General features: G+C 41.1%; 2 protein-coding genes across 2 annotated transcripts; both read right to left on the bottom strand.

Annotated features, from left to right (window-relative positions):
• Positions 1 to 1,977: 1,977 nt before the first annotated feature.
• Positions 1,978 to 6,367, bottom strand: LOC119896202 (uncharacterized protein C11orf98-like). Its single transcript, XM_038709710.1, has 4 exons — positions 6,227 to 6,367; positions 3,839 to 3,960; positions 3,627 to 3,721; positions 1,978 to 2,440 (listed from the first exon to the last, which is right to left on the bottom strand). The coding sequence occupies exons 1-4, from the start codon at positions 6,263 to 6,265 to the stop codon at positions 2,316 to 2,318; spliced, it is 381 nt and encodes a 126-aa protein (XP_038565638.1). The 5' UTR covers positions 6,266 to 6,367; the 3' UTR covers positions 1,978 to 2,315.
• Positions 6,368 to 10,497: 4,130 nt separating this feature from the next.
• LOC119895839 (major histocompatibility complex class I-related gene protein-like) lies at positions 10,498 to 22,186 on the bottom strand. Its single transcript, XM_038709208.1, has 5 exons — positions 22,035 to 22,186; positions 20,209 to 20,475; positions 18,495 to 18,773; positions 15,500 to 15,793; positions 10,498 to 11,565 (listed from the first exon to the last, which is right to left on the bottom strand). The coding sequence occupies exons 1-5, from the start codon at positions 22,090 to 22,092 to the stop codon at positions 11,453 to 11,455; spliced, it is 1,011 nt and encodes a 336-aa protein (XP_038565136.1). The 5' UTR covers positions 22,093 to 22,186; the 3' UTR covers positions 10,498 to 11,452.
• Between the last annotated feature and the right edge of the window lie 2,135 nt (positions 22,187 to 24,321).

The raw sequence follows: 24,321 nt of genomic DNA, 5'->3' as shown, positions 1-24,321 counted from the left end.
CTTCTCTCATCCATCCCGAGAGGACGCTGATGGATAAAAAAAAAATATCCCGAATGAAATCGTGTTTTTCTGCGTTAAATGTTCGGTAATAACCGTGTGTCCTTCCGCAGCGTTAATGCAGGGAATCAAACCGGCGACATGTTGACGTGACGGTAAAAGCAGCATGTGGTGATGAAGACCTGCTTCTTCTTCATCGCTCCGGAGTCTGACCCAGTTCAGTCTTTGTCCTCTGGAAGGGGGAGGATGGAGTCTGCATCCTGCCGACAACACCGCTACATTATTATTACAAGGTTATTAACTAAAATCATTACATTACTTTAAATTACATTTACATGCATATAAAAGCTTCTGTTTAAAAAAACAACTTTAAAAATAAAGAAAATCTCTGTTTATATAATCAATTTACATCAATAATTGAAGAGGCTCAACATGACAATACATCAGCTCACAGAGATAAATAGTTTACTTTATTAATATCCCATCAATATCCATTATGGAAGCTCAGTAACCCAAAAAAACCCAAAACATTTGTTCATGTTTAAATTGTATGGAAGCCCTTTTCGACAGGAGCCACACACACAGTAAAAATTATGAGACACTAAGTGATGATGAGATTTACTAACTAATATTCTTTATTGTTATTATTTCGACTTATTGGATTAAAAATCCTTGTTTATATAAGAAATTACCAGTCAGGCAGAATAGTTAAAAATAGTATCCTTTATAAAAGCCACAATTATCATTATGAATTTTTTTTAATATATTATAAACATATTTTTCACACACTGAGCCAAAATTATGCATTTTTACTTGTTTGAATTGTACGGAAGACCTTTTAGGACAGTTAGGAATGAACCCAAATAGTTGAAGATTTGATGCTTCGATGGGCGGAGACTGATTTAATCTCACCATTGAATCTTTGCAGCCTTGAAACGAGGATCATACCATTTTGGCTAAATGGGGGAGCTCAATGTCTCATTTTATATAGAACTACCGGTCGGTTTTCTCCCAATAAGTTAATATACAACCTATTATGATATAAATTTGAACATATAATGCTGTAAATAAAAGTCAAAAGCAGGGGCGATTCTAGGATCAGACCTACAGGGGTGCTCAGCCCCTAAGAGAGTGTAGCATCAATACAATGCATGCTCTGGGGGTCCTCCCCAGAAGATTTTCAGCATTAAACTAGTAATTTCCTGCAATCTGGAGACATTTTCTGCTCCAATTTACGGTGGAAATGTATTTTTTTATATGAGGGAAACCGTATTGTGTTGCATGTTTTCTTATCGTGCAAATAACCTTTTCTCAAGCATTTCATTTTTTTAGTTAGCATTTCTCGCAGAGAGAAAAGGTCAAATGTGAGAGTCAGTTCAGCTGGAAAATCTCAGTGTAACACTGAGCAACGAACCGAGACTCTAGCTCTGCAACTTCTCAAGATTACAGCAGAGCTACTGTGTACACATACATTAGTACAGTAGTTTTACATAATGATATAAATAACACTGTACATTATGATCTAATGTGTATCATTTGTGTGTATATACACACACACACACACACACACTGTATATATATATATATTTTTTTGTACGTTATGAATTTTTGACTAAGTCTGAATTGTAACACACTGATAATTATTAATTAATTAAAATAAAAAATTGACTTAATGCATTTCAAATAAGACCAAATATCATGTTTATATTTTGTAAGCCAACAATAAGATACGATTACAATAATACCAGACTACAGTAAAATTATGGATTCTTTAAGATGCTGTTGATGAATTTAAATAACTATACGTGTGCAAAGGTATATACGGTGAGAATGAACGAAAAAACAGCAGAAGTTAAATGTTACCAGCAATAAAACTGTTTAATATTTTGATTAATGTGGTTCAAGAAACAAAGCCTCCGTAATCACAGCAGAGTGACGACGTGATGATACGGAAGCACAATGACAACACTAAACCTTTGGTTAGTCCACATTAACAGATAAAAGGAAAACTAATCCAAATTATGAGATGGTTACAGAGCCAGCACTTTGATTTAATATGAGTATCTTTAATTTTCCTGGCGTTCGCGGCCTTCCATAGGTTCCTGTCACTCACAATCTTTGCATCCTTCCAGCATCTTTTCATAAAACACACCTGTCTGACTCGAACAGGTGCAGACGAATTAACGTCCGTCTGGGTACGAACTCAGATTAAACACTCGGTCGTACTTCAGAGTTCAGTTCAAACACAAACTCGTCCTTCAGCTGAAACGTGCGGCGCTGCACGATCCTCTGAGAGACGGCGTCATCCCGTCGTCCCTTCATTCAATGTCCGCCATCTCGACGTCCCCCTGGGATCCGGCAGGAGTCTTTTTCTTCTTCTTGGTTGGAGCAGGTGTCGAGTCCTGTTTCTTCTTCGGTGGTGCCGCCGCCGCCGCCGCTTCGACTGAGGAACAAACAACAGAATTAATCACCACAAAAGTGAAACGTCATCATGAAGCATCAAAGTGAATAACAAGGAACACAAATGTTTTTCCTCTGAGCTTTTTAAGCATCACTACAGTGTCTTTAAAGTCCCTTTCCTCGTGGTACCGGCTCAAGTCGCCGCCACCGAGGTTCCAAGCGAGCTGAGGCGATCCCAAAGTACCGATAACTTCGCTGTTGACCGTTCAGAAGGTTTCTACCAAAGCCGATTTACCACTGAGGTCTTCTCTCCAAAAATAACAGACTCGGTCAAATAAACAGTGAATAAATCATTTCATCCCCAAAAAATAAAAAAATAAATAAAATAAAATCAGCGATCCGTCCTCGACAGGGTAAAGTTGTGTTCACACTGAAGCAGATCCAGCGTTCGGTTGGCTTGATTACACAAAAAGTCAATGCAAAGATGCTAATTCCTGTGAATTCGCTCTGGGCGGTGCGGAAGATTTTGTTTGTTGCGACATTCACTGGTTCGCTCGAGTTCAGATTTTTCAACTTGAGCGAGAATTCGCTTGACGTCCAAACGTCAGCGAGGGCTTCAGAGCGTTGTTTGGAGAGGACGGGCAGAGCGGGGGAGTGACGCCGCTCTGACAACAATTACCCTCAGCTCAGAGTCAACTGCTTTGGTTTTCACTTTAGTTTTTGGGATTATAACTAGATTTATCTTCACCGAGAGCTTCTCGAAACCTTCCGTGCACATCCGGTTCCACTGTTGTTGTTAGCGGCGTTGGCACCCAGAGCTCTGCTGGACTACTACTTCATATTTTATAAAACTGGACAAACCTGGACGTTACTTGGAGAAAAGAAAGCGAGGAGGTTGAACTACCTGATGAGTTAAGAAATGTGTGTCTAACTTTATTCCAGCTGTTTCCCTGAGCGAGGAAAGCGATTAAATCTGCATTGTATGTGAACACATAAGAGCTATCGGCTGGAAATGTTTCACTGTCAGTCAGAGCTTATGTAAAACTGGTAGATCGCAACAACTTTTAATTTGTATTCATCACAGGGCGTTGCTGTTGGACCAACAAAGACCTGCCAAACTGCTGCGTTTTTATGTTCGAGTTCCTTCTTTTTTCCTTTCTCTGTGCTGGAGTTCTCTTATTAAGAACTTGACGGCGTTATCCTTTAAACAGTTTAGTGTCATCCTTTACCTTCCATACCGGCCTTCCCTGCTGCATGTGCTGCAGCTGCTTGAGCAGCTTTCGTTTTCTTCCCAGACAGAGTGATGTTCGCTCTCGCGCTCGACCTGAAATACGGACAGAAACACGACATGGCTGACTTTACTTCGTGCGCTAAAACGCCAACACACGAGCATCAGGTCTAACATCTGTAAAGAGCTGACAGAATATTCTTGACGACTGACTTTCTCTTCAGGTGATGGATGGTGATGAGTCCCTGATCGACGACCGCTCCAACTATCCGATGTCTCTTCCTCTTCTCTTTGCTCAGAACCCGCCGCCGCTTGAAAAGTTTCTTTCCCAGCTCCTGCAAGACGACAATGAAATGAGTTTTAAACAAAAAGACTTCGTCCCTCATGATGTCACGGGGGGGAATTTTTTTTATTCTTAAATTCATGTCGTGGTCACATTAACAACTTCATCTACAACATTTCATATCACGATTAGTGACCAAAATTATCAGTTATAAATCTCACGGTGTTGTAAATATGTGGCAAAAAAATTGAAATGTACTGAAACGCACACTGAAACCATTTCAAGTTTTATATTAAAACCACAAATACAATTACCATTTTGTTTGCATAAACATTATAACAACAGCCAATACCTTTTGTGAACATATGAAAACCATCCAAGTGTGCATTACCAAGATTTTATATTATTTAGGTAATCTCCCGACCCCATGCAGGAATACATGAAAACCAAGAAGTCTTTAGAAGACAGTGATTGTAACTGCAATGAGCCCAACAACTGATGTAAATACAGAGCAGTCTGCAGCGACTCTCCTGTTCTGACACTTTTACAACCGCTGCTGGATTTAAAATGAACAAGATTTGCTGGTTTGTTGACTAAACTGCGTAACGTGTTCTCATGTGCAGCGGACGAATAGAGTCTGTAGACACACAGCGCACACATTAGCGTTTTTACAAGCGCAGCAAACACCGAGAGCTTCGGCTTAAGCCCAGTTCACACTACACGATTTTTAGCCCGATTTGCTGCTCGGCGACCGTCGGGCTGTGATCGGGGGTAAATCGGCGGTCGCCAGTCGTTATGTGTGAGCTACTCAACAACGCATCAAAACGGTTTCCCGACACATTTCTGACACATCGCCGACGTCTGCCAGATATCTAGCACGCCAAATATCTGGAGGGGTCGGCCGACTCGACATCCACATCCAGCCAATGAGAGCAGGCGGCTTCGTCTGCTACTTTTTCAAAACACTTCTTCCTCCCCTCCAGCTCTCTGTGGCTCAGACGATCCTACCTGCTGCCTGCGTGTGCTGATCCATCCTTTCACCCTGATTCTTTGTCTTTATAATTAAATAACAAACAGCTGTTTCGTGTGCAGGTTCGCGTCATTTCCCGTTTCACATTTCACGTGTTTTCTCTTGACAAAACGTGGTTTGGAGACCAGCGTCGGGTGACACAGCCGCTGTCACGTAGTGTGAACGCCACGACGACTTCAAGACTCCTGTCACATGACGGTGAGTTGTGTAGTGTGAACAGCACGCTGAAAGTCGTGTAGTCTGCACGAGCCTTTACAATCTGTTAGCAAGTCAGAGAGACAAACCAAAGCTAAAAGTTCACTATAAGGTCATTTTCTTTAATCAAGTTTCCGTCAACTCTCTCTTAAAAACTAAAATATGACCAGACTTCAGTGACAGAAAAATCTCTGTCTTCCGTCATCGACCCAAACAAACCCACGTTATCTCTGTGCAGCTGTGGACAGTAACTAAGTAGATTTACTTAAATACTGTACTTAAGTACAAATTAGAGGTATTTTCTTTCATGCCACTTTCTACTTCACCACATCTCAGAGGAAGCGTTTATAAAATGATGTTTGTTATAATAAACTAACAGGTACAGCAGTGTTTGTCATTTTTTTAAGTAAAAACATTTAATTTTCCTTTTGATTATTTCAATACATTTTTCTTCACGCTGAGGTTTGGACAGACAGAATTGTGATGGTGTCACATTTAACACTATTTTCAAAAATTATTAGCAGATTAATAAATAATGATAAAGTCATTAATTGCAGTCAGACACAAACTAGTTAAACATCGACCAACTAAAGCAGTAAAATCCTGCTTTACATTAATGCACGAGTATTCATAATGTATTAATATCTTATGTAACAGTCACAGGGGAAATATTTCTTTCTGCAACACATTTTCCTGATTATACTTAAGTAAAACTCTCAATGCAGTACTTTTTTTCCCTTTTTTTTTTTAACAGCTGAGGTACTTATACTTAAATAATGGATCCTAATACTTAGTATAAAAAGTATTTACAGTGGAAGTACTTAAGTACAAGTACCTCTACTTTATACTACGTTTCACTCCACCACTGCGCATGACTGTCCTTATCCAAACTGTCCACTTTAAAAAGCTACAGACAGAAGATAAAATGAAATACCTGTGTGTAAATAAATAAACAAGCTAAGTTAGCTAGTGAAGTAGCATTGCTCGCGTTAGCTGCCCATGCTAGCTGCTAACTGCCCGCTTTATATTATAAATCTGTGTTAAAGCTCTTCCTGTACTTTATCAGGCGCAGTTTTAAAATAGAGTTTCTTACAGTTTTGGGTCTGTTTATCTTTCCTCCTGGCGGAGACATGCTGACTCTCACGTGGGACGAGCTTCTGCTTCTGCTTCTGCTTCTTCTTCTTCTGCTTCTTCTTCTTCTTCTGCTGCTTCTTCTTCTTTAATGGCGGATTGCAAACATCTTTTAAGTGCATACCGCCACCTGCTGTACTGGAGTGTGTAACATCATATCACTCAGCTATCAACCTCAATAAGGAGCTCTCATATTCTGCTCACCAGCCCAGTGTCTTTAAGAAATTTAAATAATGCCTTCCTGGTGATTCTTACACCCTTTTCTTCTCCTTCTGTTCCCAACCCCCCCATCAGATTCCAGTCCCGCCCTGCTTCCTGAACCCTATCTTGAAATATCTGTCTTTCCAACTCAAACAATACGCAGTGCAAAATGACATGTTCAACATTTTCTTTAACCCCACAGTTTTCACACTTTTTCCTTTTCCCCAATAAAAACAAGGTGCCATTCAGTCCTGTGTGATCTACTCTCAGTCTTGTCATAATAATTTCCTCCCGCCTGCTCCTTTTGCTGTAATTTTTATTACATGACAGACTTTTGTATTTTACAGTAACTCCTTCCTTTCCTGTCTTCCTCCCACCATTTCTGCCATATTTCAGTACTTTTCTTCTTAATGGCTGTTTTTCCTTCTCCTTCTCCTAGAGGTATTTGAACTGTTATTTCCTTTTGTAATGCCTCTTTTGCTAGTTTGTCTGCAATCTCATTTCCATTTCCTCCCTCATGAGCTGGCACCCAGCAAAACTGAACATCTATCCCTCCCTGATGTAATCTTAACAAGCTGTGAAACATTTCTGTCAGTAGGTCTTCTCTGACAGATGTCACTGACTGAGTCTGTGCATAATATCACCCTATCAGGTCTGACCTCTTCAACCCACTGTAATGCTATAATGACTGTATGCTGTATATACAGATAGCCTATCTGATAATCGTTTTGAGGTATTTATTTTGAATTCTGGTATATGTATTCCAGTTCCCACACATTCCTGTTTGTTTTTAGATCCATCTGTATAGATTTTTAGATAATTATGGTAACTGTTTCTCAGATAGCTGTAGTCCGTATTCCCACTTCCTCTTTTCTTTTCCAGTATACTAAAATCTGTTTTTACGTCTGGATAGAGCCACTTCCACTTTCAATCTGACCCAATATGCTCGCGCTAGTTTCTCTCCAGCTTCTATGAGTATTGTGTTAATGGGAGTTGTCTTAATGGCTCCAATGCATGTCCGTAAGGCTCTGTATTGTAATTTATTAATTTTTTCCGATGTTGTTTTTGCTGCTGCATCATATACTATGCAACCATAATCTATTGATGACCTCATGCATGCTCTATATATGTCAGTTAGTGACTGTTTATCTGCACCCCAGTCGCATCCTGCCACCGCTCTCAGTAAATTAATAACTTTATGCTTTATGTGTATTTTCCATGTGTACTTTCTATCAAACCACAATCCCAAATACTTAAATTCATTTACTTTTTCCATTGGCTGCTGATATAGAAAAAGCTTTTCTACATGACACTTTCGCTTGTTTGTGAACACCATATAACAGGATTTGCTTGTTGATATTCTAAATCCCCACTTCTCTACTTTCCCTATTGCTTTCCTGATGTTCTCTAACACATATGTCTCATTTCTTCCTCTCATCCATATGGCCCCGTCATCTGCATATAACTCTGATTTGATGTGTCCATCTAAATCTGAAAATATATCATTAATCATAATGTTGAATAATATAGGGCTAATTGCGCTCCCCTGGGGAATTTTTTACCTTAAACTCTGTAGAAATTTCTGATCCAACCTTTACTCTAATTTTCCTATCTGTTAAAAAGTCTAGTATCCAGTTATAAATCCTTCCTTCAAACCCCATTCTATTTAGTTTAATAAGTGAGAGCTAATTTAATTTTTGCCAATCTCCTTCTCAATTGCCTTGGTAAGTTTAATTGGGTGATAGTGTCCACCATCCTGGTTGAACTCAATTATAACTTTCCAATCGTTTCCTTATTCTCAGGCTTCTGTTTCTCACTCTTGCTAGCTCTCAGTTTCTTGTTATTACTTCCCTCGCCGGTCTCGCTATGTTCTGACCAACTCTTCCATCTCTCTCTTTCTCTCATGTCCCTTTTCAATCTTACAGATCTGGACATCATTCACTCCATCTCATCCCCATCTGAACTATTTGACATGATGTTACATTCACAGTACAGTTTATGCAGATCCGCCAACAAAGTTCGATCCTACTATGCTTTCCGGCCACCGTTCGTTCACTCTCTCCACCTTCATGTTTCTTAACTTTTCCAGTGCTTTCAACACATATATCACTTTTATATTGACTTTTTCAATATGTAAGAGGTACTTTTATGTTCTCAGTGGCGTTTAATGTCGTTGGGTTGATTTAATTTGAATTACTTCATGTAATTTTAGTTATTTAATCTGTAACAAAGGATCACGATAAACATTTATATGTCAGGATTCTGAAGGGAAACCAAGAAGCAGATCGGACGAAAGGTTGAGTTTAAAACAGTTTATTAAGGCAATAAGTGAATTGTGGAAAAAGGGGGAGCTGGCAGGTGGGGTGGGGGGTTATCCAGAGAGAGGCTGGCTGGTACCCAGAACGAACCATAGGCCACGAAGAACAAACACCACAAACAGTCATCACGGCCCAGGGATTTGTGACATTACACGTTTTCTTGTGTAAAATCTTAAATCTGAAAAGTAATTCATAAGCTATTGTGGTGGGAATTGCGTGTTTAAATAAACAGCTCAGGCAAACACTTGTCTTTCTGTGAATTTTATTCAAGTCTTCTGCAGAAGGACTCACAGCAACACACATACGCCGTGTACATATATGCTCTAATGAGGGAGGAGAGCTGAGTGAGCCTGTTATTTATCCAGCTTTAGGGTCAATTATATCATCCCACGGAGACACGTTGTCCCTGAAGTCTGGATACCACAGAGAACAGAGATATTTTGACTGTTACGTTTACACAGATTCAGATCACCACATCACAGATGAGTCTCTCTGAGTCCAGGGTTACATGCAATATGTTTGGAATTCCCATTACACTAACTAAAGCTGTTAAAAATGTAATGAAGTGAAAAGTAGCCTGCAGTGATTATCTCTGAAATGCAGTGACATAGAAGTGTCATAAATTGGAAATAATCAAACAGGGACGTCACTATGACTGAAAGACGGGGGGCTAAGCTTCCAGGGTCTGCGTAACTTCTTCTTTGCACTTACTGTATTAGAACTACACTTTTATAAACAACCAGTGAAGAAGCCAAGATGTTAGACGAATAAGATGAAGCCTTATTATTATTATTTGGGGGGCCTAGGACCATTTAGGGTAGCTTCAGCCCCCCTAAAATAAGCCTAACAACATCTGTTGTGTCTTATATTTGTAGAAAATTCCAGCCAGGTAAGAAGCCTTCATTTATGTTCAGCTGTCAGGCAAATAATAAACAAAAAATTTACTTTCCGTTACCGCTTTCCTTCATAAAACACCTTTCTTCTTTTCGTAAGTCGTGAATCCAATCACAGCAAAGAGGACGAGAACAAGAACAAGCACTCCAGCAATGACGGGCTGTTGTGTGCGGTGAACCACTTGAACACTTGATTCAACTTTGCAAACTGGTTAAGAGTTTCAATTGAGCAAAACCTCTGACAGTTCAACATTAGGCTGAGACAGATTATCCAGTCCTCTTAATAGGCTACGTCCTTGACATCTGAGCCAAACCCATGCAGCCATTATTTACTTATTATATTATATGAAAGTCCATCCATCGTCCACACAGAGAGAGAGACTTTCTATAAAAACAAATGATATTTATTTACATTATTATTCTATCTTTCATTCCTGTGAGCTGTACTGGTTTTTAAAAGCTAGTATTTTATTATTAAACATTTTAACCCAAGACATATGGACAAAATCAAAATCTGTCAAAACAATAATGCATAGCTTCCTCTGCAACCTACCACAAAAGTATATCTTCAATATATCAACACAGATAGCCTCAGACAACGCTCACACACTGCCCAGCCAACACAGTCTTTTACACTCAGACCACACAATCTTTTTTTAAAGGTTTATCGCTTATTTATCATGTATTATTGGGCTTTACTTGCCACCGCTGATTGCTGGTATGTTGTGCTACGTTTCTGTGAAGGTGAACGGATGAAGCTCCTAACGGGTAAATAAAGAATTTGAATTGAATTTTTTGAGAAAATTGCAAAAAGAGAGACATTTGGAATATTGGTGCTTTTAATGAAAAGTAAAACAGTACAAAAGCAATGAAACAGCAGCGCAGATCGTCTTGTGACCCAGGTCAAGAAATCATTTTGAGCGTTTTCTATATGTTTACAAAACTATACATAAAATGTCCCTGTAGTGTGGATTTCTTTGGTTTCCCTGAAGTGAAAAAATAATTAAATTCCTTGCCAGAGACGGCTGATATTGAAATTTTTTTTTTTTTACCATGTAGACATTTGAACAATTCAAAGTACCACACTGTTAAAATGAAGCAGGATATTCTCACATACCACTTTGATTGCTTTGTTGGTCCCTAGTATAATGTAGTTTCTCAATAATAGGATACATCTGCTTTTAACACGCAAACACACACAAACATAAAGACTATAACAGACACAATGAGTATGTGCTTCTAGTTAAATATATCATTTCAATTAATGTAGCCCCATCCTGCTCTGATCTGACACACTGCAGGAGTCAGGTCAGAGAAACTCAATAAAAACAAGTTTTACTTATGGAGACCGTTTGGCTGAAATAAAAATAAAAGACAAAATTATTTGTGTTGTTGTTACAAAAAGACTAATCTGTACAAATATTTTTTACACTTGATACATCAGTGTCCTCAATAATCTCTCCAACACACACACACACAAATTTTAAAGATACAAAACCTTAAAGAAAACTTATTTGATTCAAAATAAAACTCCATAATAATAATAATAATGTCATGCCTAATTAATGATCGGGAATAAAAAACTGTTTATGCTACATCACTATTTCATAAATCAAAAACAGGTTTTTAAATAAAGTAACAAAGACAGTCATCATGTGCACACTGAGGATATTTTTAAAGCCTATCAAATATATCTTTAAAAAAAACTCCAGCCAGGCAAGAAGCATAATTCAGGCAAATATTAAACAAAACTTAACTTTCCGTTACAGCTGTCCTTCATAAAACACCATTCTTCTTTTTGTAAGTGATGAATCCAATCACAACGAAGAGCACGAGAAGAAGAAAAAGCACTCCAGCAATGATGGGCAGGGTGATGTTAGCGGGCTTCTCTGTTGAGCAGAAAAAAACAAAACATGATCACAAAGATGAAGCCAGTTAGAGAAGAAGAACATCCATCCACCCACCAGACCTCCATCCTGTATATCGACACGATATGTTATCTGCTGTTAGACTCAGTAAGTTGATTTTTTTAATGGCATATTTGCTGAAACTTCCCATCCCTCCTCCGCCAACGACAGCGTCTAATACACGGGATGAGGTTTCACAGGGCAACCGGCTCCTTCTTGGTGAGCTTTACAGAAGTTCACAGACACCAATTAAACAGAGCGAGAGGCTTGAATCTGGCTCGCTGGTGGTTTTTGGCTCAGTGACAGCTGCTGACCGTCAGCGTACTCGGCCAATAAACCTTCTTCTGACTGATTTACTTAAAGATACAAACATTCATCCAGTTTTAAATAAGTCCACTTACTCATTTTCTGAGCAGAAGTGAATACAGTGCCGTTAATCTCTAAACCGTGGATACACATTAATATGGATCCACCTGGCTAAGAGCCAATAAGCGACTTTTGTTGGGGTTTAGGGCCCCGTGGCCAGCAGAGGGCCTCTCAGGCCCCATCCACACCACTGCATTTTGGTTTTAAAACGCAGACCTTTCGCTACGTTTGCACCTCCCGTCCAGACTAAAACAGAGACCTAAAGGAAGTTTGAAAATGCTGCCGACCCCGTTTTTCATTTTGAAACTCCGGGTAGTGTTTTAGTGCGGGCGGGCAAAACCGAGGACTTCAGAAACGACGACGCAGACGCTCATGCTCGGCTCTCTGATTGGGTCTTAGAGGTCATGGGAAGCAGAAACACGATGTTACTGATGGTGTCTTTATTAAATATGTTGTACTGTGTAAATAACACTTGTACTGTGCATGTCGCCGTATTTGCTTAGTCTGTTTTCTGCCGCCACCGCTGCTTTTAACTCCCGTGTTACATTCAGTCCCAGCTCGTTATTGGTCCATGCAAAATAAAATCTGCTGCGGTTCTTTGTCTGTATTACTTTATTCTTTTGCCAAATCTTCTGAAACTACGGAACAGATCATCTGCTTCATGATATCACCGGCACGTGCATAAGTAGTGTACGTGAACCAGGTGTGCGTTTTTAGTCGTTAAGATAGCTGCAACTCCACCTCCTCGGCCTGTGCCTCGAGGAATGTAAGTATTAATATGACTGGGAGGGGTGGATTTATTTAGGCTAACATATTCTCCATCACCCAGCCAGGTTTCAGTAAGACAAGTCACCAAGACAATAATTTTTAATCCAATTTAGGTTGATTCGGTAACATTTATCCGGATCAGTGTCCTTCAATCGCTCTCATCCTCAGCGTCATACGTGCATCCAGTTCATGTAGTGATTTCTTCTAATTTCATTGACAGACCAGTTACTCTCAGCAGTTCACCAGACTGCGCCCCGATGGTGTCAATCCTCCTCTGCGCTTCCACAGACCGGTCTGAGATCTTACGAAACTGTTCACCGTTCTGATCGGCCCTTTGATGTAAAGCCTTCAGCTTTTCGTTCACCCCATTTAAGCACTCTTTAAGTTCCCCTGATAGCTTTGGGTAAATTCACTGGCAATTTTACGATATATTAGGGAGATTCCAAACCCGATAATCAGGAAGCCCACTAACAAAATTCCAATTATCCATAAATCTTCAATGTCCTCCACAGATAAACATCCAAGCAAACCGGGGGTTTAAATCTTGTCAATAGCGCTGAGTGACCAGTTGATAAATTCCATTTTGATGGTTTCAGGAGAACAGCAGGCAGGTGGTCGAAAGAGAAAAGTTTCACACGACCAAAGTAGACAGAAAATAGGAGCAAGATAAGAGGGGAGAGTAGGAAAAGCACGACTGCTCTCTACAGTAGCAGGAAGAGGAACCTCCTGGTCTCAACTCTGGGTTGTCATGGATTTGGTCCACTAATAAACTTGGCCAGATTTCTAGAAATGAGAGCTGCTCCTTCCCAAGTGGGATGGATGCCGTCTCTCCGGATCAGACCAGGTCTTCCCCAGAAAGTCTGCCAATGATCTACAAAGCCCACATCGTTTGCTGGACACCACCTCGACAACCAGCGGCGGAATGACGACATGCGGCTATACATGTCATCACTGGTCAGATTTGGCAGGGGTCCAGAGAAAACTACGGTGTCCGACATTGTTTTTGCATATGTACACACCGACTCAACATTAATCTTAGTGACCTCCGATTGGCGTAACCGGGAGTCATTACCGCCGACGTGAATAACAATCTTACTGTATTTACGTTTATCCTTAGCCAGCAGTTTCAAATAAGACTCAATGTCGCCCGCTCTGGCCCCAGGGATGCACTTAACTATGGCCACTGGCTTCGCTAACTTCACGTTTCTCAAAATGGAGCTGCCAATGATCAGAGTTGGTTTCTCAGCGGGTGTGTCGCTGAGTGGGGAAAATCTGTTAGAAACGTGAACAGGTTGATGATGCCCCGTGGACTTTGAATGCTTACGACTATTCCTCCTTCGGACAGTCACCCAGCCCCCCCTTCCTGGCTTCACAGGGGATGCCGGAGGACGGCTACCAGAGGCAAACTCAGGCCGTTCCGCACCGACTACCGGGGACTGGCTAGCTACAGTAGCTAAAGACTGATCTACCAAGGTGCGGAGCCGGACTTCTAAATCACTGAGCCTCGCCTCCATGTCTATAAATAAACTACACTTATTACATGTACCATTACCGCTAAAGGAGGCAGAGGAGTAACTGAACATCTGACACACCGAGCAGGAGAAAGTAGGAGAGAGAGGGAGAAGGAGAAGCCATCGCTAGCTGCTAAGCTAAAGTCGCTAACGGCTAAGCTAAAGTACTGTAGCGTCAGTTACCAAAACTTCTTAACAACTATGAGATTGAACAGCAGTCACTAAAAGATGGAAAGAAGTGTGAGTGCTTAGGCAAAATTACTGTAAGAATAAGTGTTTAGCGGACAGTTGGCCGCTGTAATCAAACAAATGTAACTGGTATTTAGCGAGAGCAACAACACGGTAGCAACACACAGGAATTCAAAGGTAAAACATAGAATTTAGGCAAAACAATGTAATTTGTTGGTTCTCCTTACATGGATATTCTTTCACATACATTCAATATAACAACTTAAACATATTGAGGTCTCTTACTCCCCGGAGGCTCCACTGAGGCCTTCCCTGTGTATGCAAGTTCACAGGTCAACTTCTACATTCTTGTTACAATTTGCATACATTTCATTAGATTTAGATTATATATGCTTCCCCCACTCTTCTAGTCTGTCTCTCTCCTATGTGTTCCCAAAAGTTCTTAGCAAAAGGAATTTGTTCTTTCCTAGAGAGTCTCTTTATCTTTACTGAGTCTAAATGTCAAGTCACTCCACATTTTTACTCAAAAGTTGAACCTTGTTTTAAACAGCTGTGGAAGAAATAATTCGACTCCAATTCCCCAAAATGTTGCACAGTATGCGAGCTTTATCGACAAAATTTTATCAAACTTATCATTCCTTTAAACTTGTGACTGTTTATAATTGTTTTTCTGCACATAAGCCATAATTTATCACTACACATATACAAGAAAGCTGTTTATTTAGCTGGTATTAAAGATTTATCTTTGGTCAGAGGGGCCTTCAACTAAATTTTGACTAGGGCCCCTAAAGATCTGAGGCCGGCTCTGAAGAAAAAGCTCTTTGTACAGTATTTCTTTACAATGATTTAGGAACTAAAAGAAAACGTTGTGGTGGAAAACAATAATTCCTTTAAAGCCCTTTAAAAGTTTGACTTGACAGATTTTTATAGGGATTTGCTGATCCTGAAGTCAGAGTGCAGAGGTGGGCGTGTGCATTAGTTTAAAACTGATATAACACTTAAAATTACATATATCAAACAAGATTTAAACATCCTGTAAATAAAAACACATGAACTAAGTAAAATAAATGTGCGTCTCCCACCTTCTGCATTTCTGTTGGTCCTGATGTTTGCTTTGTCCAGTTTGGTGACGATGTCGTCCTTCCAACCAGAGAGATGAAAAACACATTCGTACTTCCCCCAGTTTTCAGGTGGAGCATTCAGGTCAACGCTCATCTGGAAGGATCCATCGTTGTTGGGGAGGATCTTCACGTCCTCGTGGAGCTCCTCCCCATCTTTCCTCCAGAACATCTTGGCTCTGTCGGGGTAAAAACCTGTAGCGTGGCAGCTGATTGGAGAGGAGGGAGTCTTCTGGAGGAGAGACACTGAGGGAAGGTCTGGAGAGTAAAGAGAAAGTTTAAAGGCTCTTTATTATGATTTACTGAAAATTATTATTATCATTGTTGTTCAGAGCATTTTAAATGCCTTAGTAACACGAACACTATATACACACACCATATATGCAATGCATACTGCCCATACAACCAATGGGAAGGCGTGACATTGAAGGTAAATAGATGAAATACAATAAATGGAAGTGAAAGATAATTGATGAACAGATAAGAAATTAGAAGATAGTGGAGGCCCTTCTTGGAGCCACAAACAACAGGTCCCAAGCACCCTGAAGGCAAGTATGACCAGTTATATGATTATTATTATTATTATTATTTTTATTAATAAAACATTATCCCAGCGCAAGGGGAGCTCACAGTCAGTTGGCAAGTTCATCACACATGCAGGATGAGCTCTGAGCCAGACCATCAGAACAGAACAAGGAAAAGAAAACCTCCAAGACAGTGACTCACTACCTGCAACCCAAAGAAACAAAACACAAGTCTATACAGTTGTTGCCTTCATATTATTTTGTACATATGTATAAAAGATGCGAGCACTGATGGAGCGGCATGGGAGACTGGGGGGCTGACCATGCGTAAGTCGGGAAACTGGCAAATACCAGTGTGGGCCAACAGGCCACGTCACCGGCCTGCGCCTTCGCACCCCTCTAATGAAGCGCTTCACCAGGGGGTGGGAGAACACAGTCCAGTCCCCGAAGCCCTCGTGACAGGACGATATGGCGGCAGTGTAGGTTTTTACCGTACTGAACGCCAGCCTAGCGTTGGAAAGCCGACCACTTAAAGGAGTAGGAGGACTGAGTGGAGGCGGCTCTCGACTCCTGGATGGGACGAACCACCTCAGGGGAGAGACCTAAGCCCTCCAGGCGTCACCTCTCAGCGGCCAGAACCAGAGAGGCTGGCCGGGGAGCGGTTAGGTCCTGATCGTTCACCCTCTCCTGAGAGAGCCGTGCTCTCAGGAGGGAGGAGTCCAGTACCACGCCAAGGTAGGTAAGTCTCTGGGAGGGGAGAGGACCACTCTTCTTCAATACGAACCCCAGGTAAGACAGGTGCGCAACTAGCTGGGCTGTCTGCACCACTGCTTCGTCCTGGGATGGCGCCAGCAGCAGCAGGTTCCAGGGGATGGACTAGGGGAAAACCCAGATTCGAGAAGCCCTCCACCTTAGTGATAGGAACGTAGGGGGAGACCGGGGCCCGGAGAACCTTTGGGTCTATGGCAGCGCCCTCTTGGTACCGCTTAATCGGGGGGAAGCGCGGCCAGGGTCGATGTTCTCTGAAGGTTGGAATGTGGGAAGAGGAGAGCGGCTGGGGGACCTGTGGGGGGAGAGGGCGGAGTCGTCTGACTCCTGCTGCTCCGGCAACAGCATCCCCATCACTTCGTCCAGCGAGTGTGCGGACTGCCACACTTCCTCGTCAAGGACGGCAAAGTTATCCGCCCGGCGTTGGCGCTCCTCGGTGGAGAGGAGAGCACAGTACGTGCAGCGTGACTCGGGGTTGCGCCGGGCCGAGGCAAGCCTCACATCGGGGATGAAGATCCCCCGGCAGGATGAAGCCCGTCTTGCAGACTTCGCACAGCCAGACGGAAGTGGCATCGCCTCGCCCCGCTCTAGCCGGCAGGTAGGAAGACATCGTTCTTCTTGCTGCAGGCAGATTACTCTTTTCTTTTTCTTCTTCTGTCTTCTATCCTCTTAGACTTCAAGCTCAGTGCTGAAGAATATAGGGAGCCAAAGGCTGGGTCTCACCGTTGTGGGCGTAGCAGAGGCCCACGCTGTGGGTGGGCGTAGACTAAAATTCTCAGTGCCGCGCAGGTGCGTGGAAGGCGTAAACCCAATAGCGATAGCCTTCTATACGAAATAGAACTGCCGGTCCCGCCAGACCAACTGCCCACAATGTTAGTTCCCCCGGCTTCATATCCATTTGAAATGTAGGCTTATTTAGGTCCTAGAAAACAATTAAACAAAAACTAAGGACATTTACTCAGTTTTAGTTAGTTTTGCGAACCTACAATACAGTTTTAGTTAGTTTCATGTAAAGCCTTCACATCTAGTTGTCGTTACTTCGTTTGTCTTCATTAACAATAACAACCTTGCAATGAACACAGTTAAAACAGACAATAAAGAAACAATTTAACTACGTAGCCTACTTAACCATGGCAGAAGCACAAAAATCAAGGACAACTGAAGATATAAGCAAAATCTGTACAAGTCAGCAAAATCAGACTGGCAAAACGCTCTTATTCTGAAATGCTCCATGTGGATATGTAACGCAGAGAGCGGAAGGGACTCACAGAGACCTGTTTGAAAGGGGTGCTGAAACGATATATTGTGCTACTGCAAACTTCTGTGCATGCTGTGTGTGGCAGAGTGTTACACTGTACTTGATCGTGGTGGCCTGGCCCTTGTAGACACTGCATTGTGTCGCCCTTCTCCCGTCATTGACACGGACCATTCCCATCGCCCCTTACCCGAACCTTACTAGTCACAACCACATCCCTCACCTTTACAGCCCCACAAAGCTGGTCGAACCCTACAAGTAAAACAGAATCCCGGTTTTTGACCCCCCAAATACAATAAAACAAGCCCACCGTCACACACACCTCCGCACATTTGCTTAATGCTGTACGCCTGTTGTTTGGCTTACATGAATTGTTGTGTCCATGAAACTACATCATGTCATGTGATTTTACCTGTTCTCAACAGAGAGCTCCTCCCATAGCTCACAAACGTCTTCAGCCAGTCAGGGCAAATCTGTCTGAAATAGGTCCTGGTCTGTGCCATATAGTTTTTGTTAGTAGCCCAATTCTTTCTGGTGATGTTAGCCTGTGGTGTTGGAACGATCCAAGTCTCTGTCTTCGGGACAAATGATATGAAGTCTTTTCCATCATAACCCCACTCAGTGAAACCATTCACCTCTCCAGTCTCTTCATCCCACTCACAGCCAACCATCCTCTGGAAAACGTGGACACCTGAGAGAGAGAGATTAAATATAGAAGCATGGCAGGACCATTATGGAGACTGGGAGGCAGTCTGTGTGTCCTGATTGGTCCATCTATCAGTCAATCATTTCATCCACCTGCAGACGTTGGCTGGATGCTGCCTGCTGGGACGGACCAACACACTGTGTAGCAGTACAGCAGAGTTAATGTAATCTGTACTTCTACTTTATATGTACAGCTGTGTGATGTCCCCGGGACGTCTGGTTACCGAGTATCATGTGTGTGTTCTGTTGTAGGCGGTGTTCTCCATATATAACGCAGATCCTACCTGTGGCACTTTGGGAGATAGAGAGGAGAGAAAAGCAGTTTACATCTTTACTCCTCGCTCCTCATTATTTTGCTTTCTTTATTAGCACTAGATTGCGCTCATCATGACGGCCGAAACTGATTATTCTTTTCAATGTAATCATTATAATTATGTTTCAGTCACATAAAAATGTCCATCTCAGTCCCAAGAGGCCGAGGTGAAATCTTTAAAAAAAAACAAAAAAAAACACCAAGATTCCCCCAAGATTTGGTATTTTTGGAATTCGGTGGCCCCAGTTTCTGAAGGTAATTCCCTTATAGACTGCTGTTATATAAATGTTGGCAGCTCTACACATGCATTTGTTATCATTACATTACTTATGATCAAAAACTAGTAGGGATGCACTGAAATTAAAATTCTTGGCTGAACCCGAATGATGAAAAACTTTCCCAGATATCGACACAAGGTTTTTTTTTTTTTTGCATTTATTTTTTTGCATTAAATTAAATAGTCAAAATCTTCTCAGTTTTTCCCACAGGTTTTACAGAGACTATGGTGGGTGGGTCCGAGGCCTGAGAGGGTCCAGTAAAGTTAATTACATGTGTCCATTTACTTTAAAAAAAATAAAAACTTAAAGAGAGAAACTGACAGGATAAAGTCTCTAACCTGCCCGTCAGCTCGCTCTGGTCCATTTCAGTGGATTTACCATAAAGGCTTGAATACGTGTGCACTACAAATTTAGGTGCGGCTAGCTTAATCGTCTTCTCAGATAGGAGACAATTCAGCTGCAAATGTCGATTTTAGCATCTTCCTCAGACAATTTAAAATGCTTCCACACTGGCGACATTTCAACGTAAACAATCGTCCCTTTCAAAATGTTTGAAATATCACGTGCCTTTGATCTGTTTCTAGAAGAGTCTGGTTTCTGCTATTGAAAACTAATAAATGGCAGCTTTTTGTTCTAGTTTCCTGCATTTCACACATGCAGCATTAAAAAACTTGTTCCACATCAGCAAGCATAGTGATCATGTTTACATGGAGACACGTTGTGTTCTTTACCCTTGAAAACTTTACACCCATGATGAGTGTGATCTAAAGAAATGCGACTGTGGAATCAAATAAAACATTAAAAGTGTGAAAAGTGAAACAAAAACAAACCTCCTATTTGGTTGAAGCGCTTCTTCAAAATGTCAATGGTGGCTATGAAGGTGTCCTGGATGTCCTCACAGTTATGAGTGTTCCCCTCCCAGAAGTTAGGATACTCTTCTGTGACTCTGCTCATCCAGTCTTGTCTGGGTTCTGCTCTCCTGGTGTTACTGTCGTAGTGAAACACCTGAACTTCATCAACCAACCCAACAGCCACAAACTCTGGGAAGTTTGGGACTCCAGAAGACGCAGTGTAGAAATACTTCAGAGAGTGAGTCACTGGAAGAAAAAGTTCAGTTTTTATGTCACAGTTTAAGAAATCACTGAACAATGAACTGAACGAACAACAATACAAAACCTCCTAATTATCTCTTCTGTGCACTCAGACACTACCAAAACACATGTAAAGTGGTTTCTGTAGATATAAATGACTCATTCTAAGATAATAAAAACATAATGGCTCATTATGGCACTGAAAACATAGTTATGGATCTTATATTTCATTCCTGTCCATAGATCCTCCTAAATCAGGGGTATTCAATTAGATTTCAAAGAGGTCTAGTTAGAGAAAATTTCCTGAGGCAAAGGTCCGGAACATCAAAACAACGAACTTGCGTTATCATTCAGTACTATAACCTATAGTTGTATCACCACATGTTTTTAGTCTACAACGAACTGTCAAATCAAATAATATTTCAGTCAGTTTTCACATCAAACTGGAGGGATAATAAATAATAACTATTCAAATACTAAATTCTAAATTTAAGTAAACTAAATTAAAGTGCCTAATTTAAAAAAAAAATGTAATAAAAAGTGTAGCTTGAAGTGATGAAGTGTAGTCTTCCAGCTAGCATATTGCAGATCTATGAGATATTCTGGTTTTGAACTGCCCGTGGGAGGAATGTACATGTAAATATCTGTACATTCTTGATTAAAAGTCATGTGAAATCTCTTTTATCTTTCGTCTCCTCAATTCGGGTGTGTTTCCAAAACGTCTCTGGTGAATCTCGCGGACTCGACTCGCAAGCATCGGAATGCACAGATTTGATTGGCTGAGCAGCGTCACATGAGACGATTGGAGCACATGCGATTGGTCTGTGAGTTTCCTGGGCCGCTAAACCAGTACAGTAAATGCTAGAAAAGCTGCGCGGGTTAAAATAGAAACGCTCCTACACGAGGTAGTAACAAAGTTCTCTCCAGTTACAAAGGGGCCGTGCTTGGAACGAATCAGCCGGACTGAACATGCATTTTTCTTGTTTAGATGAATATTTAGGATAAAGTTTGTTTGCATGTCTTGATTGCAGCAAAAAGTCCGACTCAGACCACATCTGTGTTTTCTGCAGAGCCCACAGGTTCTTCTCTCATGCAGCAAACTTCCAGCTCCTCCGCGCCCCCTAAAAGGGCCCCGGCCACTCCCTAGTTTCACGTGGTTTGTTTGGACCAAACAACCGCACAGAGACCGCTGCAAAACGGTGGTCCCGCAGGAATATCTGATAGCACATATGTGACTTTACCATTAAGTCAAAAGCTAAACAAATGTGTGTTGATCGTGAAATCTGTTCCGGAAGATCTTATAATTAATATCAGCCACGTATTGTAGGCAGATCACTTCACGTTTACTCCTCTTGGATCGTTTGTAAAAAGTCAGTGTGAACATGAAATTAAACGCAATGTTTCCCTGCAGTGAAAGCAGCTGCAGCCTGTATTTCGCCCTGTTCAGTTTGCGTATTAGTAGCTTTAACTTCTCTTTTATTAACATATATCTCTTGAGACCGTGTGTTTATTTGCCTTTTCAAAGACTTCTCCAGTCAACCGAGTTTAAAAAGCGGTGAGCTCACCTGCAGCTGCGCCCTGTCGGCTGATTCCCAGCAGAACCAGAAAAACCAGGATCTTCATTGTCTCATTAAGAGCTTTGATGGGCAGCTTTGAGAAACTGTTGGCTCACCGGTCCACGCACCGAGGCTCAAATGAGCGTGAGAAGCAGGAGCGCTGCTGATGATATCAACCTCCATCTGAGCCAATGGGGATTGAGGCTGAGCATCAACGTCAAAATATTTACGGAAGTCAAAGTACAATCTTGGCCTGTGTGAGAGGACAGTGGGCTTGATTTTGGTGTCTCAGCTTTGTTTTTATATTTTTCAAATTTGTTTAATTTTCTGAGGTCACTGTCAGCTACAGATGGATCCTCTGGAGTTTGTGGGGATGCAGGAGTGTTTTATTGCCCCCCAGTGGTTCAAACACATCTGTGCAAATCAATCCTTCTGGTTATTAAACGAGATGGAGGAGAACATATTATACTCTATATTTTATTTATGTGTTAGTATTTTATTTAGTTTCAGGCCTACAAACAGGTTCTTGGCCATCAGAGCAACAGCGTCCCTCTTTAACTTCAAGAAGATCCTGAAAACTCTTCTGAGAACACTTCCTCTGATAACACCTCTAACCTCGAGCGTGCACTTCCTGTGCTCTTCTTCCATCTCCTTACAGTTCTCTTGTATGGATTACACTATTCGTTAACTCTTCTCTTAGGTATTCACCCCACTGATGATGTCCCCGCTAATATCTCTTATTATTTCTGCTCTTACTACTAATCAAGCACAAATACATCAAAATCCTACCTAAAGCTAGTGAAGGCAATGTTGGAGAAACCAGCAAGAGACACCCCAGGGATATATATATTTATTCTTAAATTTATCCTTTATTCAACCAGGTGAGTCTCATTGAGATTAAAATTTTAAAAAGTTTAAACACAGCAGTTACACATAACTCAATAAATGATGTTAGAATTTTATAAAGACACAGACCAAAATTCACCTTCTTCTTCAGAATCGAAACAAACTGTCTGTTAGAAATAAAGTCAGTCTGTTTCAATGACTTCTGAAGAAGGTTCCAGAAGCTGCAGAAAACTTAAACCTAATTCTGTAGAAACCGACTCTTGCAGGTTGTCCTTAGAACGTAATCCACAATGGTCTTAAAAATTTCCTCAGGTAGGCAGGAGCTAGTCCAAGAAGTGCCGTATAGATAAATGAGTGTATCTTCTTGCATAAAGAGAGGTAGCCATTGTAAGAGCTTGTAGACTTGTGAGCACTTGTAGCCTCCAGTATAGCCTATACTCACTGAGATAAATGGGGTTTATAACTGCAGCTTAAGTTTTATTCTAACAAACTGCTTTTCTTTCTGTCTTTTCAACAATTCACATATTAACAAGATCGTGAACAAACATGTTTTAAGTGTGAAGATCTGGGACAATTATTTTATTGTGAACTCATACAGGAATATTTACCATGTCAGAGTTTATCCACTAGATGGTGATCTCGTACTATTTGTATGATGTGGAGCTAATTAGCAGAGTTTCCACACATCCACCACATCATCGCCAGCATTTCCATAAATACCCACACGCTGTTTTGATTATCAATAAATCATTTAATCGTACCTGTTGATTGTGTGGTCCTTGCTAGTGAATGAGACATAAAGGCTAAAAACAGTTTCATTGCAGAAATAAATGTATGACAGCCACAGTGTCCTCAATAATCTCTCTAACACACACACACACATTGTAAAACCTTAAAGAAAACTTATTTAATTCAAAATAAAACTCCATAATAATAATGTCATGCCTAATTAATGATCAGGAATAAAAAACAGTTTATGCTACATCACTATTTCATAAATAAATGTTATTTATTTTTACAGTTTTTTTTTACAGTATTTTACAGTAGATATTTTTAAAGCCTATCTTTAAAAAAAACTTTAGTTGGAGACCTTGCTGTCACGTCCTCGTCCCCCACTCGTCTGTTCATACAGAGTGTGTCTGTGCTCCTCATCTAATTCAAGGACTTTTTTAAGGACTTTCCTGGCAGAGTTTGATACGGATCAAGGTTACAACACTGATCATTTTTAAAATGAGAACTAGCTTTACAGAAGTTCACAGACACCAATTAAACAGAGCGAGAGGCTTGAATCTGGCTCGCTGGTGGTTTTTGGCTCAGTGACAGCTGCTGTCCGTCAGCGTACTCGGCCAATAAACCTTCTTCTGACTGATTTACTTAAAGATACAAACATTCATCCAGTTTTAAATAAGTCCACTTACTCATTTTCTGAGCAGAAGTGAATACAGTGCCG

Source organism: Micropterus salmoides, unplaced genomic scaffold (genome assembly GCF_014851395.1).
Source record: "Micropterus salmoides isolate LMB-PRFRI ecotype aquatic unplaced genomic scaffold, ASM1485139v1 Ms_hic_scaffold_9, whole genome shotgun sequence".
Classification (NCBI taxonomy): domain Eukaryota; kingdom Metazoa; phylum Chordata; class Actinopteri; order Centrarchiformes; family Centrarchidae; genus Micropterus; species Micropterus salmoides.
Note: the sequence above shows the minus strand (reverse complement) of the source record. Positions and strands in the feature narration are given on the sequence as shown.

Bases quoted from the DNA above. Each gene is read 5' to 3' on its own strand.
- LOC119896202 (XM_038709710.1), bottom strand. From the start codon at position 6,265: ATGTCTCCGCCAGGAGGAAAGATAAACAGACCCAAAACT. The intron at 3,961-6,226 runs GTAAGAAACTCT...GTCGTCTTGCAG, and splicing joins AGATAAACAGACCCAAAACT to GAGCTGGGAAAGAAACTTTT. The intron at 2,441-3,626 runs GTAAAGGATGAC...TTTGTTCCTCAG, and splicing joins AGGGAAGGCCGGTATGGAAG to TCGAAGCGGCGGCGGCGGCG.
- LOC119895839 (XM_038709208.1), bottom strand. From the start codon at position 22,092: ATGAAGATCCTGGTTTTTCTGGTTCTGCTGGGAATCAGCCGACAGGGC. The intron at 18,774-20,208 runs GTTTGTTTTTGT...TCTCTCTCTCAG, and splicing joins GCGCTTCAACCAAATAGGAG to GTGTCCACGTTTTCCAGAGG. The intron at 11,566-15,499 runs GTGGGAGACGCA...TCTGCTCAACAG, and splicing joins GACCAACAGAAATGCAGAAG to AGAAGCCCGCTAACATCACC.